The 19,968-nt window shown below is 38.2% G+C and overlaps 1 protein-coding gene across 5 annotated transcripts in view; it reads right to left on the bottom strand.

The window, feature by feature from the left end:
* Positions 1-1,409: 1,409 nt before the first annotated feature.
* Positions 1,410-19,968, bottom strand: part of pbl (epithelial cell transforming 2 pebble) — a 233,775-nt gene continuing 215,216 nt past the window's right edge. For 4 of the 5 annotated variants that reach the window (XM_053780057.2, XM_053780055.2, XM_053780054.2 and 1 more), the window contains one exon: positions 1,410-2,226. In XM_053780057.2, coding sequence (XP_053636032.1) covers positions 2,134-2,226 — 93 coding nt within the window. In that variant the 3' untranslated portion in view covers positions 1,410-2,133. The remainder of the gene's footprint in view (positions 2,227-19,968) is intronic. The other variant, XM_053780056.2, reaches the window with a different exon arrangement.

Raw genomic sequence — 19,968 nt, 5'->3', positions numbered from 1 at the left:
GACAGAGATGGGATAAATAAAATAAGACACTGGATAATAATGTAATAGAAATACAGCTACCTGATCTTAACATTTATAGCATACTATATACTGTTAACTGAAGAGTATGTATGAGTTTCAGTTATTACAAAAATTATCCAAAACAAAAGTGCTCAACTTTAAAAATAATAAAGGAACTGATTGAAGGTAAGCATATATTAGGTTTCGATATTTTAACAATAACACAAATGATCAGAAATATTTGGTTACTGTGACTTTAATATATAGAAATTTTTTTTTTTTTTTTTGGTAGTATAAATTTATTTCAAACCACAAGGGTGACTGATCAGTAATTGTTTTGAGGAACTTACAGTGTTTTATGAGAATAATTTGAGATTTACTGGTAATTTCTCATATATCTGAAGGGAGGGAGCTAGAGCATAATAATACTTTCCACAAACTGGAATAACAAGGTAGCTGTCGAGTATGTCAACCATTCCACATCAAATATCTACTGGAGAATTGACAGTTAGCCTACAGTATTATCTTGTACTATTATTTTTTTTACGTGTACTGAAAAAAATATCAGTTTGCAGCATCCCTAAGAATTGATAAAATATCAGCATAGTCAAATATATTTCCTAAATTTCTTAGTTGCAAATTTGGTTAAATAACAGCCATGATACTCAAGTCATTAGAAACAATGCATGATTTTATTAATAGTGCTGGCAATTATTCTTTTCAAAATAAGATGACTCGCTTAAATGTATCAAATGGCTTGCTAATTTCTGTTTTTTTTTTTTTTTTTTTTTGCATAATTAAGCTCAAAGTATAAGGTGGGATCTAAGACAAAAAAAAATCCTTTCAAACGTGTTTGACTGCAGACCATTTCCATAACATACAGATGCAAAAGCAATGCTAATAACAGCTGCTAAATGATTTTGCATATTAAATTATCTTATAAATTACAGCCAGCACCATTTACTTGCACTGAGAAAAAAATTAATACTGTACAGAGAATGAGGGTTACTTTAGTTGAAAATATAATAAAACAAAAAATTTAATAAATGCTAACAAAAAAAAAAAATCGAGATAAGGCACACATCAAAGAAATGTATATTGATGTGTATGATAGAGTATTGTATATATACATATATAAAAAAAAGTACAACTTTTGTAGACAGTATTGCCCATTTCTTTCACATCTTTTATGATGAAGGCTAAAATGAACAAACCCACATACCGGAAATGAAAGCTAGACATATTAGTCTAAATCAAGCCATTATCAATTTGTGCCTCAATGATCTAGAAGGACAGTAGTGTCGTCGTCCATCTTTCACTTACAATTAGTTGGCAATGTACTGGTACTTACTTTTCAGAAATATGCAAATACTCTGAAGACATATAGTTTTTCTAGCTATTAAAAAAAATTAATAATGGTAGTATTCTCATTTGCACAGTTAATATACTCACAAAGTGAATGAATTTCAACCCAAGTCTTCATACAACAAGCACAATGGACCATACACTGGACGAAATATCATAATGGTGATTTGTATAATTTGTGAATGGATTACCTTGTTTAAGTAAGTTTTGTACTAATTGTATTTATTATTCACTCTCATAAAGTAAAAAATAATAATGTACTGTTAAATTTATGACATACTGGTATTACTAAGAATGATTCTCTTCTAATTATAAGGCTACCATTCACATTTAGCAATGTCCATTCACACAAAATGACAATTTGTTTGGTATAGCACAGGTATTGTATTTGTGATACATTTGGCATTACATTATCCTTTAGCACTGTATGGAGTCGACTTATTGCTGGCATCTTCAGTTTCAACATCAAATGCAGAACAGTCCAAATGGGTAGGCATTTTTGTACATGAGTTCTCTAACCAAGTCTCCATTGTTCCCTTATGCCACTTAGAGGCAGTAGTGAAGTCTTCAGTGTGCCTGAGAATGAAGTTGAATGATGAGCATCTATAGCACCACAAGTCCACAATCATAATTACGAAGAAGGCCAGAAGCCACTTTCTCCATGTGAGGGACTAAAAATTTTGTTTATTCTAAGTTATCAGAGCAATGACATTCTTCAGAACATCACTTATAAGCATGGATGCATAAATTTTAGCCTCCCTTCATGAATCATACGTGTTTGAGGGGGCGTCTGCGGGAAGTGGGGGTGGCCATGGGCTGAGCAAAGCCCCCAGTGGGAGGTGTCCCTGAGAGAGACAAATCCTGAAAGAGAAGAGAAGCTATGTTAGTACATGCATGCCACATGCTTATTAGAGTATTAGCAATGGTGATATAAGGTTACTAGCACTGGGTAGTGTTTCTTGTGAGAATAAGAAACTGTTATTCAGTATGTTAATGAAATGCCAAAGCTCAATTTCCAAAGAATTTAAGTGAAAAATGCAGTATGGTTAGGCAGAATTAAAAAGAAATACTCTACATTCTAGTTATTACCAAGATTGCATCCCAACCTACCTTGTGACACAAACACTACAAAGCTCATGGCAATTAAAAATTTCTGTTTTAGTCAAGAAAAACTGATTCAGAGGCAGCTTTATGCAAGCCACCCCTAATATTTTAGTCTATTGGACCACTAGTAACAAACTCACCCCCACAAACTCAAATTGATAAGAGTTTAACCTTTCACTTTGGGCTAACTTTTAACTTACAGGACTTTATTAATTTTTTTATATGTTATAATCTTAATGCTAAATATTGATATTGATAGTAAACTCATTACCAAATAACTAAAATAGGCAACACACTACTAATCAAAATTCCATCAACAGAACTATGCACTAAGACATGTAAGACATTTCACCTGTATGAAAGAGGGGAAGGTACCTAGGGATTGGCAGTGTGTGTATAGGTCATTCACCCAAAGGGAAGGGGGACAAAAGAGATTGTAAAAATTATAGGGGAATAAGCTTACCAAGTATACCAGGTAAGGTGTATGGTAGTTATTATTGAAAAAAATTAGAGGTAAGACAGAGAGCAGGACTGCAGATGAACAAGAAGGCTTCAGAATGGGTAGGGAATGTGTAGATCAGTAATTACATTGAAGCACATACAGTGGACCCTCGGGTAATGATGTCATCGGATAGCGGAAAAATTGGATAGCGACACGTTTTTGCGTCAAAATACTATTGGCTTGGTTACCAAAAAAGAACTCGGTTAAGGACATTCGTCCCGAACATGTCCACATGGCCTGAGCGGGCCCGGCCACTCCATGTACAGCTAGTGTTCCACTGTTTCCAAGCCAGTAAGGACAATTCCACGTGTACATGCGATATATTTTGTATTATTCCATTGGTTTTAGTGCTTGTAACTGCTAAATAAGCCACCATGGGCCCAAAGAAAGCTTCTAGTGCCAACCCTATGGTAAAGAGGGAGAGAAATACTACTGAATTGAAGAAAGAGATCATCGCAAAATACGAAAGTGGAGTGCGTGTCTCTGAGTTAGCCAAGTTATATAACAAACCCCATTCAACCATCAATACTACCTTGGCCAACAAAAAGGCAATCAAGGCAGCTGTTGTTGTGAAAGGTGAAAGTATGTTTACAAAACAGAGATCACAAATACTCGAAGATGTGGAGAGACTGTTGTTGGTGTGGATCAACAAGAAACAATTATCAGAGATAGTGTTTCTCAGCCAATATGTGAAAAGGCAAGGCAGTTACATGCAGATCTCATTAAGAAAATACCTCCAAATAGTGCTCATATTGATGAATTTAATGCCAGCAAAGGCTGGTTTGAGAGATTTAAGAATTGTAGTGGCATACACAGTGTGATAAGGCATGGTTAGGCTGCCAGTTTTGACAAAAAAGATGCTGAAAAATATGTGCAGGACTTTAAAGGGTACATAGAGGTTGAACAATTAAAAGCCCAAGTTTTCAATTGTGACGAAACAGGCCCATTTTGGAAGAAAATGCCAAACAGGACCTACATTACTCAGGAGGAAAATGCACTCCCAGGACACAAGCCTATGAAAGACAGGCTATCTCTCATGTTTTGTAGTAATGCTAGTGGGAATTGCAAAGTGAAGCCTTTACTCATATCCTGGGGCAACTTGCTGCTGTTTGCAATGGCTGTCTGCCGAGGAGAGACAGGCACCTAGCAACATCTGTTGTTGGGGCAATGGATGAATTCCCTAATATGTTTGTTAACTGCTCATTACTCTGTAATTTGTCTATGATTGTAATCATGTCATAACGTGTTTATCATTCATTACCTTTGAAACTTGTCATGATTGTGACCAGCTCTACCTGGAGCTCATTACCTTTGTAAATTCTCATGATTAATGTGTTTATGATTCATTACCTTTGCAATTATTCATGAGTGTGACCAGCTCAACCTGGAGCTCATTACCTTTGTAACTTGGTCATGATTATGACCAGATCTAGTTCATTACCTTTGTAACTTGCTCAGCTATCAAAACTTTGGAGTCCAGTCCCTGGACCAATTATGTACCTCTGTAATCTTTTGACTACCGCCCACAGGATGGGTATGGGGTGCATAATAAACATATTAAACTAACTATTCGTGTATCACTCTGAAACTCCCAGTGTATTCAAGAAAAACAGTGTCATCAAGACTAAATTGTGTGATGTGGAGGGCAAACAGTAAGGCATGGGTCACTAGGGACATTTTCCTCAATTGGTTCTATGATGTGTTTGGCCCCAGTGTGAAAAAATAACTCATGGAAAATAAATTGGAACTCAAGTGCCTCCTGGTATTAGACAATGCTCCTGCTCATCCTCCAGACTTGGAAGAGTGAATTGTGGGGGAGTTAAGTTTCATAAAAGTCAAGTTCTTGCCTCCTACCACCACTCCTCTCCTCCAGCCCATGGACCAGCAAGTCATTTCAAATTTCAACAAACTCTACACCAAAGCAGTGTTTCAAGTGCTTTGAAGTGACCTCAGACACTGAACTGACCCTAAGAGAGTTCTGGAAAGATCACTTCAGTATCCTCAGTTGCATAAACCTTATAGGTAAGGCTTGGGAGGGAGGGACTTGCAGGACTTTGAACTCTGCTTGGAGAAAATTGTAGCCAGAATGTGTACAAGAGAAAGATTTTGAAGGGTTAGGGCTAACCCTGAGGAGCCTATGCCAGTTGTGGAATTTATTGTGGCATTGGGGAAATTCATGGGGTTGGAGGTTAGTAGTGAGGATGTGGAAGAGTTGGTGGAGGACAATGATGAAGAGCTAACCACTACAGAGCTGCAAGAGCCTGAGGTGCAACAGCAATAGACCACAGCTTCAGAGGAGGAGGAAGAGAGATGGAGGAAGTTGCCTTTGTCAAAGATTAATGACATTTGTACAATGTGGACAAAGGCGCAAGCATTATGGATAAATATTACCCTGACAACTTTTGCAGGCTGTATTGGCAACATGTACAATGACAATATTGTGTCCCATTTTAGGGAAATCTTAAAGAGACGCCAGAAACAGAGCTCTCTGGACAGATTTTTGGTGTGACAGGGGTCCAGTGACTCTCGAGCTGGTCCTAGTGGTATTAAAAAACAAAGAAGGGAGGTAACCCCAGAAAAGGACTTGTTGCCTAAAGTCTTTGTGGAAGGGGATTCCCCTTCCAAACAATTGTAAACTCCTCCATCTGCCCTCCTCCCATCTCATCACTCATCAATAAGTCCTCAATAAAGGTAAGTGTCATTTCAGTATTGTTTATTCTGCATGTGTCATTGTTTTCTGTGTAGGGAAATGTATATTTCATGTAAAAAAATAATTTTGTTTAATACTTTTGGGTGTCTGGAACGGATTAATTAGATTTCCATTGTTTCTTATGGAGAAAATTAATTTGGATAACGAAAAAATCAGTTAAAGGTAAGCTCTCTGGAACGGATTAATATCATTACCCGAGGGTCCACTGTATGTGAACAGTATTTAGATAAAGGTAGGGAAGATTTCATTGAATTTATGGATTTAGAAAAGGCATATGATACAGTGGATAGGAGAGCAATGTGTATGGAATAGGTACTAAGTTACTAAATGCTGTAAAACATTTTTATGAGGATAGTGAGGCTCAGGTTAGGGTGTGTAGGAGAGAGGGATATTACTTCCTAGTGAAAGTAGGTCTAAGACAGGGATGTGTAATGTCACCATGGTTGTTTAAACTATTTATAGATGGTGTTGTAAAAGAAGTAAATCCTAGGATATTGGGGAGAGGGATGGGATTAAATTATGGGGAATTAAATACAAAATGGGAGTTGACAGTTACTTTTTGCTGATGATATTGTGCTTGTGAGAGATTCTAAAGAGAAGTTGCAAAGGTTATTGGATGAGTTTTGGAGGGTGTGTAAAGGTAGAAAGTAGAAAGTGAACATAGATAAGAATAAAGCAATGAGGGTATCAAATGATTTAGATTAAGAAAATTTGGATATCACATTGGAGGGAGTGAGAATGGAAGAAGTGAATGTTTTCAGATATTTGGGAGTTGACGTGTCAGCAGATGGGTTTATGAAAGTTAGCCATAGAATTGATGAATAATAAAAGGCGAGTGGTGCGTTGAGCTATCTGTGAAGACAAAAAAACATTATCTATCGAGGCAAAGAAGGGAATGTACAAGAGTGGTCCCAACACTCTTATATGGGTGTGAAGCATGGGCTGTAAATGCTGCAGCAAGGAGGAGGCTGGACCCAGTGGAGATGTCCTGTCTAAGGGCAGTGTGTGGTGTAAATATTATGCAGAATTCATGGTGTGGAAATTAGGAGGTGTGGAGTTATAAAAAGTACACCTACCATCCGACTTATGACCTGCTCAACATACAACCACTCGACTTACCACCGTGTTTTTTATGCCAGATTTCTGGGAAATAAACAACTGTTTGTGTTGTACACAGTGTTTATCCTAAACCTTAGGGCATAAAATACAATACTGACAGCATAAAAAGTAAAGTAAAAAATGAAATACCAAAATAAAACAAAATAAAATCATTACAAAAGTGTGATGTTGATATTCAGTAGTAAGGTTCGAGTTACGTCCATTCTGACTTACGACCGAATGGTCGAAACCAAACTTGGTCGTAAGTCGGATGGTACCTGTATTAGTTAGAGGGCTGAAGAGGGGTTGTTAAGGTGGTTTGGTCATTTAGATAGAATGGAACAAAGTAGAATGACTTGGAGAGCGTATAAATCTGTAGGGAAAAGCAGGGTAGGGGTCATCCTTGAAAAGGTTGGAGGCAGGGGGTAAAGGCAGTTTTGTGGGTGATGGGCTTGGACTTCCAGCAAATGTGCGTGAGCGTGTTAGACAGGAGTGAATGGAGATGAATGGTTTTCGGGACCTGACAAGTTGTAGGAGTATGAGCAGGGTAATATTTTGTGACTTGATTTAGGGAAACCGGTTAGCTGGACTCAAGTCCTGGAAATGGGAAGTACAATGCCTGCACTTTAAAGAAGGGGTTTGGGATATTGGCAGTTTTGGAGGGACATCTAAACTGTCGTATTGGAGTGCCTCTGTAAAGACAGTGGTTATGTATGAGTGATGGTGAAAGTGTTGAATGATGATTAAAGTTTTTTCTTTCTTTTTGGGTCTTTCTTTCTTTCTGGGTCACCCTGCCTCGGTGAGAAACGGCCAACATGTTTAAAAAAAAATTCACCTGCGCAGCAGACTTAATAAATCTAATAGAGAGGCATGAAGATAACCTTATATTGCAGAAATGGAAAGAGGAGTGAGATATAGCAGATGAAAACAGTTATGTGTGAGGGATGATGGGCAACCAGCAGAAGTAGGTCATACCCATAGGGTGGGCTGCAGATTTAGCAATGGAGTTTTAGAAGATATTTTCTGTATCCCTGCCACCTTATGGGCATGAGTTACTTCCACTAGTGGGTCCTGCCCACATGTAACCATGTCTTCAACTGCTACATCTTATCACTTCGTTCACTGGCTGCAATATAAGTCTCCATGTTCATGCCTCTGTATTTGTTAGGTGCATAGGATATGGGTTACAGAACATACATTGCATACTCTGCAAGCATTTATTAAAAGACAGAATGATGAGTATTGCTAGTCAGGTTTAGCCATGACAGAGCCCACATTTCTGTGATGGAGACCATGGGATGACCCCATTTTGAAATATGTTGTACCTATTCCAACCTCATAGGCCTGTTATGCTCCATTAAGCCCTAGTTTACCACTGATTTAACCCTTTGACTGTCGCGGCCGTATATATACGTCTTACGAGGTACCGTGTTTGACGTATATATACTCATAAATTCTAGCGGCTTCAAATCAAGCAGGAGAAAGCTTGTAGGCCCACATGTGAGAGAATGGGTCTGTGTGGTCAGTGTGCACCATATAAAAAAAATCCTGGAGCACGCAGTGCACAATGAGAAAAAAAAAAACTCCGACCATTTTTTAATTAAAATGCCGACTTTGTGGTCTATTTTCGTATAGTATTTATGGTTGTATTTTCATTTTCTTGGTCTCATTTGATAGAATGGAAAACATATTATAGAAGTAGAGGTGATTTTGATTGATTTTACTATAAAAAGAACCTGGAAATGGAGCTCAAAGTAGGAAAAATGTTTGATTTTTGGCAATGTTCAAAAGTAAACAAATGATGTCATTGTCCAATAAATGTCCAACTAGCCATTCTAATATGCAGTCATGAATGGGTTGATGTTATTTATACAATTATTACAGTATTGCAGTTTGTTTGAATAAAAATTCAAAATAGAAAGCAAGAGTAATATCAGAGGGGCCTGGAGACACGACTGATGAACAAAGAAAACGTTATTTTAGAGCCAGGAATGTCTGCATTGTTCATTCTGGACCTTATTTTGAAGTTGTCATATTTTTTAATTTTCGTGAAATTGGCCAAATTGCAAATTTCTGACCACATTATTGGGTAGTTGAAATCGGTAAATGGGCAGTTTCTTGTACTCAATCAATAGAAAAAATGGAGTACTAAAGAAATAGTTATGCGTTTGGTCGACTGGAACAATGGAATTAGCCAAAAATAGGGCTCAAAGTGAGCGATAGCGCCGATTTGTAAATATCGCTGAGGTCGCTAACTTCGCGAGAGCATAATTCCATCAGTTTTCCATCAAATTTCATTTTTTTTTGGTGTCATTACAATCGGGAAAAGATTCTCTATCATTTCATAAGAAAATTTTTTTTTTTTTAAATTTTGCAACACCAGGAGACACCTCAGGATTGGGGGTTGCGACAGTCAAAGGGTTAACAATGGTTATCAGCACACTGTAGTGCACAACCAGAAAGAAAAAGCTTAGGAGAAAAAAAGGCATGGTCAAATCAGAGGAATTACCTTTTTATACTTCAAAAGAAAGCACTCTCTCTCCTCTCCACAATGAGTAATTTTCCTCACATAATGCCTCGTTTATAATGATATTTTCAGTCTGGTTTCAGACTCATGTCAGATTTTAACTAATTTATGTACTTTAACTAGTCTTTTTAAATACTCCATTACATTTATATATAGAATCCTGATAAAACTAATAGTTTTTCTATTTTCCTTTTTTTCTTTTTTACTTTAACCCTCTATTTCGGCCATATATATACGTCTTGCGAGCCAGTGTTTAGGACGTATATACAATAGGGCCTCGCTTTAGGGCGTTCCGCTAATACGGTCATTTCAAATTATGACCAAAACTCTCTATACGGCTCCCCCCACCTGACTTTCTAATATGGTCACCGCGCCCCACCTGGTTTGTTTACATTCTCCGTGAGATCCGTAAGCACTAAGTCTCTCCATTATGTCTGGAAACTCCAAAATTTCAAGTGTTTTTAAAAGTTATTTCATATTTTATATATATATATATATATATATATATATATATATATATATATATATATATATATATATATATATATATATATATATATATATATATATATATATATATATATATATATATATATATATATATATATATATATATATATATATATATATATATATATATATATATATATATATATATATATATATATATATACATATATATATAATGGTAGTAGGTTGGTAGACAGCAACCACCCAGGGAGGTACTACCGTCCTACCAAGTGAGTGTAAAACGAAGCCTGTGATTGTTTTACATGATGGTAGGATTGCTGATGTCTTTTGTCTGTCTCATAAATATGCAAGATTACAGGCATGTCTTGCTACTTCTACTTACACTTAGGTCACACTACACATACATGTACACATTTATTTATACACACTCATCTGAGTTTTCTTTGATTTTATCTTAATAGTTCTTGGTCTTATTAATTTTCCTTTTATATCCATGGGGAAGTGGAATAAGAATCTTTCCTCCGTAAGCCATGCGTGTTGTAAAAGTCAACTAAAATGCCGGGAACAATGGGCTAGTAACCCCTTTTCCTGTAAAGATTACTAAAAAGAATAAAAAGAAGAAAATTGTCAAAGTGGGAAGTCTGAATGTGCGTGGATGTTGTGCAGATGATAAGAAAGAGATGATTGTGGATGTTATGAATGAGAAAAAGCTGGATGTCCTGGCTTTAAGTGAAACAAAGCTGAAGGGGGTGGGAGAGTTTCAGTGGAGAGGAATAAATGGGATTAGGTCAGGGGTTTCAAATAGAGTTAGAGCTAAAGAAGGAGTAGCAATAATGTTGAAGGATAAGCTATGGCAGGAAAAGAGGGACTATAAATGTATTAATTCAAGGATTATGTGGAGCAAAATAAAGATTGGATGTGAAAAGTGGGTTATAATAAGCGTGTATGCACCTGGAGAAGAGAGAAGTGTAGAGGAGAGAGAGAGATTTTGGGAAATGTTGAGTGAATGCGTTGGGAGTTTTGAATCAAGTGTGAGAGTAATGGTGGTTGGGGATTTTAATGCTAAAGTGGGTAAAAATGTTATGGAGGGAGTAGTAGGTAAATTTGGGGTGCCAGGGGTAAATGTAAATGGGGAGCCTTTAATTGAGCTATGTGTAGAAAGAAATTTGGTAATAAGTAATACATATTTTATGAAAAAGAGGATAAATAAATATACAAGGTATGATGTAGCACGTAATGAAAGTAGTTTATTAGATTATGTATTGGTGGATAAAAGGTTGATGGGTAGGCTCCAGGATGTACATGTTTATAGAGGGGCAACTGATATATCGGATCATTATTTAGTTGTAGCTACAGTTAGAGTAAGAGGTAGATGGGAAAAGAGGAAGGTGGCAACAACAAGTAAGAGGGAGGTGAAAGTGTATAAACTAAGGGAGGAGGAAGTTCGGGTGAGATATAAGCGACTATTGGCAGAAAGGTGGGCTAGTGCAAAGATGAGTAGTGGGGGGGTTGAAGAGGGTTGGAATAGTTTTAAAAATGCAGTATTAGAATGTGGGGCAGAAGTTTGTGGTTATAGGAGGGTGGGGGCAGGAGGAAAGAGGAGTGATTGGTGGAATGATGAAGTAAAGGGTGTGATAAAAGAGAAAAAGGTAGCTTATGAGAGGTTTTTACAAAGCAGAAGTGTTATAAGAAGAGCAGAGTATATGGAGAGTAAAAGAAAGGTAAAGAGAGTGGTGAGAGAGTGCAAAAGGAGAGCAGATGATAGAGTGGGAGAGGCACTGTCAAGAAATTTTAATGAAAATAAGAAAAAATTTTGGAGCGAGTTAAACAAGTTAAGAAAGCCTAGGGAAAATATGGATTTGTCAGTTAAAAACAGAGTAGGGGAGTTAGTAGATGGGGAGATGGAGGTATTGGGTAGATGGCGAGAATATTTTGAGGAACTTTTAAATGTTAAGGAAGAAACAGAGGCAGTAATTTCATGCACTGGTCAGGGAGGTATACCATCTTTTAGGAGTGAAGAAGAGCAGAATGTAAGTGTGGGGGAGGTACGTGAGGCATTACGTAAAATGAAAGGGGGTAAAGCAGCTGGAACTGATGGGATCATGACAGAAATGTTAAAAGCAGGGGGGGATATAGTGTTGGAGTGGTTGGTACTTTTGTTTAATAAATGTATGAAAGAGGGGAAGGTACCTAGGGATTGGCAGAGAGCATGTATAGTCCCTTTATATAAAGGGAAAGGGGACAAAAGAGACTGTAAAAATTATAGAGGAATAAGCTTACTGAGTATACCAGGAAAAGTGTACGGTAGGGTTATAATTGAAAGAATTAGAGGTAAGACAGAATGTAGGATTGCGGATGAGCAAGGAGGTTTTAGAGTGGGTAGGGGATGTGTAGATCAGGTGTTTACATTGAAGCATATATGTGAACAGTATTTAGATAAAGATAGGGAGGTTTTTATTGCATTTATGGATTTAGAAAAGGCATATGATAGAGTGGATAGAGGAGCAATGTGGCAGATGTTGCAAGTATATGGAATAGGTGGTAAGTTATTAAATGCTGTAAAGAGTTTTTATGAGGATAGTGAGGCTCAGGTTAGGGTGTGTAGAAGAGAGGGAGACTACTTCCCGGTAAAAGTAGGTCTTAGACAGGGATGTGTAATGTCACCATGGTTGTTTAATATATTTATAGATGGGGTTGTAAAGGAAGTAAATGCTAGGGTGTTTGGGAGAGGGGTGGGATTAAATTATGGGGAATCAAATTCAAAATGGGAATTGACACAGTTACTTTTTGCTGATGATACTGTGCTTATGGGAGATTCTAAAGAAAAATTGCAAAGGTTAGTGGATGAGTTTGGGAATGTGTGTAAAGGTAGAAAGTTGAAAGTGAACATAGAAAAGAGTAAGGTGATGAGGGTGTCAAATGATTTAGATAAAGAAAAATTGGATATCAAATTGGGGAGGAGGAGTATGGAAGAAGTGAATGTTTTCAGATACTTGGGAGTTGACGTGTCGGCGGATGGATTTATGAAGGATGAGGTTAATCATAGAATTGATGAGGGAAAAAAGGTGAGTGGTGCGTTGAGGTATATGTGGAGTCAAAAAACGTTATCTATGGAGGCAAAGAAGGGAATGTATGAAAGTATAGTAGTACCAACACTCTTATATGGGTGTGAAGCTTGGGTGGTAAATGCAGCAGCAAGGAGACGGTTGGAGGCAGCGGAGATGTCCTGTCTAAGGGCAATGTGTGGTGTAAATATTATGCAAAAAATTCGGAGTGTGGAAATTAGGAGAAGGTGTGGAGTTAATAAAAGTATTAGTCAGAGGGCAGAAGAGGGGTTGTTGAGGTGGTTTGGTCATTTAGAGAGAATGGATCACAGTAGAATGACATGGAAAGCATATAAATCTATAGGGGAAGGAAGGCGGGGTAGGGGTCGTCCTCGAAAGGGTTGGAGAGAGGGGGTAAAGGAGGTTTTGTGGGTAAGGGGCTTGGATTTCCAGCAAGCGTGCGTGAGCGTGTTAGATAGGAGTGAATGGAGACGAATGGTACTTGGGACCTGACGATCTGTTGGAGTGTGAGCAGGGTAATATTTAGTGAAGGGATTCAGGGAAACCGGTTATTTTCATATAGTCGGACTTGAGTCCTGGAAATGGGAAGTACAATGCCTGCACTTTAAAGGAGGGGTTTGGAATATTGGCAGTTTGGAGGGATATGTTGTGTATCTTTATATGTGTATGCTTCTAGACTGTTGTATTCTGAGCACCTCTGCAAAAACAGTGATAATGTGCGAGTGTGGTGAAAGTGTTGAATGATGATGAAAGTATTTTCTTTTTGGGGATTTTCTTTCTTTTTTGGGTCACCCTGCCTCGGTGGCAGACGGCCGACTTGTTGAAAAAAAAAAAAAAAAAAAAAAAAAAAATATAAATAATTTTATAAATATATATATATATATATATATTTTTTTTTTATTTTTTTATTATCACACCGGCCGATTCCCACCAAGGCAGGGTGGCCCGAAAAAGAAAAACTTTCACCATCATTCACTCCATCACTGTCTTGTCAGAAGGGTGCTTTACACTACAGGTTTTAAACTGCAACATTAACACCCCTCCTTCAGAGTGCAGGCACTGTACTTCCCATCTCCAGGACTCAAGTCCGGCCTGCCGGTTTCCCTGAATCCCTTCATAAATGTTACTTTGCTCACACTCCAACAGCACGTCAAGTATTAAAAACCATTTGTCTCCATTCACTCCTATCAAACACGCTCACGCATGCCTGCTGGAAGTCCAAGCCCCTCGCACACAAAACCTCCTTTACCCCCTCCCTCCAACCCTTCCTAGGCCGACCCCTACCCCGCCTTCCTTCCACTACAGACTGATACACTCTTGAAGTCATTCTGTTTCGCTCCATTCTCTCTACATGTCCGAACCACCTCAACAACCCTTCCTCAGCCCTCTGGACAACAGTTTTGGTAATCCCGCACCTCCTCCTAACTTCCAAACTACGAATTCTCTGCATTATATTCACACCACACATTGCCCTCAGACATGACATCTCCACTGCCTCCAGCCTTCTCCTCGCTGCAACATTCATCACCCACGCTTCACACCCATATAAGAGCGTTGGTAAAACTATACTCTCATACATTCCCCTCTTTGCCTCCAAGGACAAAGTTCTTTGTCTCCACAGACTCCTAAGTGCACCACTCACTCTTTTTCCCTCATCAATTCTATGATTCACCTCATCTTTCATAGACCCATCCGCTGACACGTCCACTCCCAAATATCTGAATACGTTCACCTCCTCCATACTCTCTCCCTCCAATCTGATATTCAATCTTTCATCACCTAATCTTTTTGTTATCCTCATAACCTTACTCTTTCCTGTATTCACCTTTAATTTTCTTCTTTTGCACACCCTACCAAATTCATCCACCAATCTCTGCAACTTCTCTTCAGAATCTCCCAAGAGCACAGTGTCATCAGCAAAGAGCAGCTGTGACAACTCCCACTTTGTGTGTGATTCTTTATCTTTTAACTCCACGCCTCTTGCCAAGACCCTCGCATTTACTTCTCTTACAACCCCATCTATAAATATATTAAACAACCACGGTGACATCACACATCCTTGTCTAAGGCCTACTTTTACTGGGAAAAAATTTCCCTCTTTCCTACATACTCTAACTTGAGCCTCACTATCCTCGTAAAAACTCTTCACTGCTTTCAGTAACCTACCTCCTACACCATACACTTGCAACATCTGCCACATTGCCCCCCTATCCACCCTGTCATACGCCTTTTCCAAATCCATAAATGCCACAAAGACCTCTTTAGCCTTATCTAAATACTGTTCACTTATATGTTTCACTGTAAACACCTGGTCCACACACCCCCTACCTTTCCTAAAGCCTCCTTGTTCATCTGCTATCCTATTCTCCGTCTTACTCTTAATTCTTTCAATTATAACTCTACCATACACTTTACCAGGTACACTCAACAGACTTATCCCCCTATAATTTATATATATATATATATATATATATATATATATATATATATATATATATATACATATATATATACTGTATATATATATATATATATATTTTTTTAGCAAGTCGACCGTCTCCCGCCGAGGCAGGGTGGCCCAAAAAGAAAGAAAATCCCCAAAAAGAAAATACTTTCATCATCATTCAACACTTTCACCTCACTCACTCATAATCATTGCTTTTGCAGAGGTGAACAGAATACAACAGTTTAGAAATATATACGTATAAAAATACACAATATACCCCCAAACTGCCAATATCCCAAACTCCTCCTTTAGAGTGCAGGCATTGTACTTCTCATTTCCAGGACACAAGTTCGGCTATATAAAATAACCGGTTTCCCTGAATCCCTTTACTAAATATTACCCTGCTCACACTCCAACAGCTCCTCAGGTCCCAAATACCATTCATCTCCATTCACTCCTATCTAACCCGCTCATGCACGCTTGCTGGAAGTCCAAGCCCCTTGCCCACAAAACCTCCTTTACCCCCTCCCTCCAACCTTTTCAAGGATGACTCTTGCCCTGCCTTCCTTCCAGTACAGATTTATATGCTCTCAATGTCATTCTGCTTTGATCCATTCTCTCTAAATGACTAACCCACCTCAGCAAACCCTCTTCAGCCCTCTGACTAATACTTTTATTAACTCCACACCTTCTCCAAATTTCCACACTCTGAATTTTCTGCATAATATTTACACCACACATTGCCCTTAGACAGGACATCTCCACTGCCTCCAGCCTCCTCCTCGCTGCAGCATTTATAACCCAAGCTTCACACCCATGTAAGAGTGCTGGTACTACTATACTTTCGTACATTCCCTTCTTTGCCTCCATAGATAACATTTTTTGCCTCCACATATACCTCAATGCACCACTCACCTTTTTTCCTTCATCAATTCTATGATTAACCTCATCCTTCACAAATCCATCCGTTGACACGTCAACTCCCAAAGGGGTTACTAGCCCCTTGCTCCCGGCATTTTAGTCGTCTCTTACAACACGCATGGCTTACGGAGGAAGAATTCTGTTCCACTTCCCCATGGAGGTAAGAGGAAATAAACAAGAACAAGAACTAGAAAGAAAATAGAAGAAAACCCAGAGGGGTGTGTGTGTATATATATGCTTGTACATGTATGTGTAGTGTGACCTAAATGCAAGTAGAAGTAGCAAGACATACCTGAAATCTTGCATGTTTATGAGACAGACAAAAGACACCAGCAATCCTACCATCATGTAAAACAATTACAGGCTTTCGTTGTACACTCACTTGGCAGGACGGTAGTACCTCCCTGGGCGGTTGCTGTTTACCAACCTACTACCTACATATATACTCTGATAATTATACTTATGTATACCTGTACCTAAATAAACTTACATACTGTGCTGGCATGCAGGTACACATTAAAATCAGTAAGTGTCTTATGTCATATTAGTAATGATAATAATCACCAAGCCTCATTAAATGTCGTATATTATGTTAATATACATATTTTCATTAATCCATCTATGACATTTTTTCAAAATTGTACAATAAACACGATGCATAACATATAAAGATGATAAATACACCTCACAGTAGAATAAATAAACATAAATATGAGATGTGGTAGCCAGACGATTTGCACAAGTGACGCCACATTAGAAATGATAATAACCAATTACAGTTGGTGTCCCACAGGGAAGTGTCCTTGGCCCTCTTCTCTTTCTCCTATAAATAAATGACCTACCAAATGCTTCGCAATTACTCAAACCCACACTTTTTGCAGATGACACCACATACGTCTTCTCTCACCCGAGCCCAGTCACGCTAGCCAATACTGTAAACACCGAATTACAGAAAATATCTACCTGGATGAGGACTAACAAACTTACACTAAACATTGACAAAACCTACTTCATTCAGTTTGGAAGCAGAGCTACAGATGTACCTCTTAACCCTTTCAGGGTCCAAGGCCCAAATCTGGAGTCATGCACCAGTGTCCAAGAATTTTCAAAAAAAAAATTTGTTATTTTTTCTTATGAAATCGTAGAGAATCTTTTTGTGAAGGTAATAAAACAAAAAGTACGAAATTTGGTGGAAAATCGACGAAATTATGCTCTCGCGAATTTTGATGTGTCAGCGATATTTACGAATCGGCGATTTTGCCGACTTTGACTCCCATTTTAGGCCAATTACATTATTCCAATCAACCAAATTCTTAGCTATTTCACTAGTATTACTTCTATTCTATCGATTGAGCACAAGAAATCGCCAAGTCAACTGTTTCAACTATAAAATAAAGTGATCGGAAATTGTTAATTTGGCCAATTTAACACAAAGTTCAAAATATTCCAATTTCAAAATAGGGTCCAGAATAAACAATGTAGGTATTCCTGGCACTAAACTAACATTTCCTCTGTTCATTAGTTATGTTTTGAGGCTTTACAAATAAATTCCATTTTGAATTTTTATTCAAATAATGAATTTTTATTCACACCAAAAAATAGAAGATTCACTGTTATGCAATATTGTAATAATTGTATAAATATCATCACCACATTTGTGAGTGTATATTAGACCCACCAGCTGGCATGTATAAGACGTGTGAGGTCGTTTGTTTACTCTTGAACATCGGCAAAAATTTAACATTTCCGCCACTTTGAGCTCAGTTTGAAGCCATTTCCAGTGCTAACACCAATCAAAATTATCTCTATTTCTATGATATGTCTTCCATTCTATCAAATGAGACTAAGAAATCACAAATACAACTATAAAAAACATACGAAAAAACACTGCAAAGTCGCTGTTTTAATCGAAAATCACGGTCTCAGTTTTTTTTCTCTCATTATACACAGTGTGCTGCAGGATCTGTTTTATGTGGTGCACACATACCACATAGATGTATTCTCTCATATCTAGGCCCAAATGTACCACTCACAGTTTATCAGAGTGAGCTGAGCTCATGGCGTAGATCTACGGTTTGGACACTCACCGTAAAGCCGTAGATCTACGGGACGGACCCTGAAAGGGTTAACATAACGATAAACGGATCACCTATCACAAAGCTAACAGAGGGAAAATTCTTAGGAATCCACCTCGATAATAGACTCAACTTTCATACACTTTTTTTTTTTTTTTTTCAACAAGTCGGTCGTCTCCCACCGAGGCAGGGTGACCCAAAAAAGAAAGAAAATCCCCAAAAAGAAAATACTTTCATCATCATTCAACACTTTCACCACACTCACACATTATCACTGCTTTTGCAGAGGTGCTCAGAATATAACAGTTTAGAAGCATATACGTATAGAGATACACAACATATCCCTCCAAACTGCCAATATCCCAAACCCCTCCTTTAAAGTGCAGGCATTGTACTTCCCATTTCCAGGACTCAAGTCCGACTATATGAAAATAACCGGTTTCCCTGAATCCCTTCACTAAATATTACCCTGCTCACACTCCAACAGATCGTCAGGTCCCAAGTATCATTCGTCTCCATTCACTCCTATCTAACACACTCATGCACGCTTGCTGGAAGTCCAAGCCCCTCACCCACAAAACCTCCTTTACCCCCTCTTTCCAACCCTTTCGAGGACGACCCCTACCCCTCTTTCCTTCCCCTATAGATTTATATGCTTTCCATGTCATTCTACTTTGATCCATTCTCTCTAAATGACCAAACCACCTCAACAACCCCTCTTCTGCCCTCTGACTAATGCTTTTATTAACTCCACACCTTCTCCTAATTTCCACACTCCGAATTTTCTGCATAATATTTACACCACACATTGCCCTTAGACAGGACATCTCCACTGCCTCCAACCGTCTCCTCGCTGCTGCATTTACCACCCAAGCTTCACATCCATATAAGAGTGTTGGTACTACTATACTTTCATACATTCCCTTCTTTGCCTCCATAGATAACGTTTTTTGACTCCACATATACCTCAACGCACCACTCACCTTTTTTCCCTCATCAATTCTATGATTAACCTCATCCTTCATAAATCCATCCGCCGACACGTCAACTCCCAAGTATCTGAAAACATTCACTTCTTCCATACTCCTCCTCCCCAATTTGATATCCAATTTTTCTTTATCTAAATCATTTGATACCCTCATCACCTTACTCTTTTCTATGTTCACTTTCAACTTTCTACCTTTACACACATTCTCAAACTCATCCACTAACCTTTGCAATTTTTCTTTAGAATCTCCCATAAGCACAGTATCATCAGCAAAAAGTAACTGTGTCAATTCCCATTTTGAATTTGATTCCCCATAATTTAATCCCACCCCTCTCCCGAACACCCTAGCATTTACTTCTTTTACAACCCCATCTATAAATATATTAAACAACCATGGTGACATTACACATCCCTGTCTAAGACCTACTTTTACCGGGAAGTATTCTCCCTCTTTTCTACACACCCTAACCTGAGCCTCACTATCCTCATAAAAGCTCTTTACAGCATTTATTAACTTACCACCTATTCCATATACTTGCAACATCTGCCACATTGCTCCTCTATCCACTCTATCATATGCCTTTTCTAAATCCATAAATGCAATAAAAACTTCCCTACCTTTATCTAAATACTGTTCACATATATGCTTCAATGTAAACACTTGATCTACACATCCCCTACCCACTCTGAAACCTC

This window comes from Cherax quadricarinatus, chromosome 27 (genome assembly GCF_038502225.1).
Source record: "Cherax quadricarinatus isolate ZL_2023a chromosome 27, ASM3850222v1, whole genome shotgun sequence".
NCBI lineage: Eukaryota > Metazoa > Arthropoda > Malacostraca > Decapoda > Parastacidae > Cherax > Cherax quadricarinatus.
This window is presented reverse-complemented; position numbering and strand designations above follow the sequence as displayed.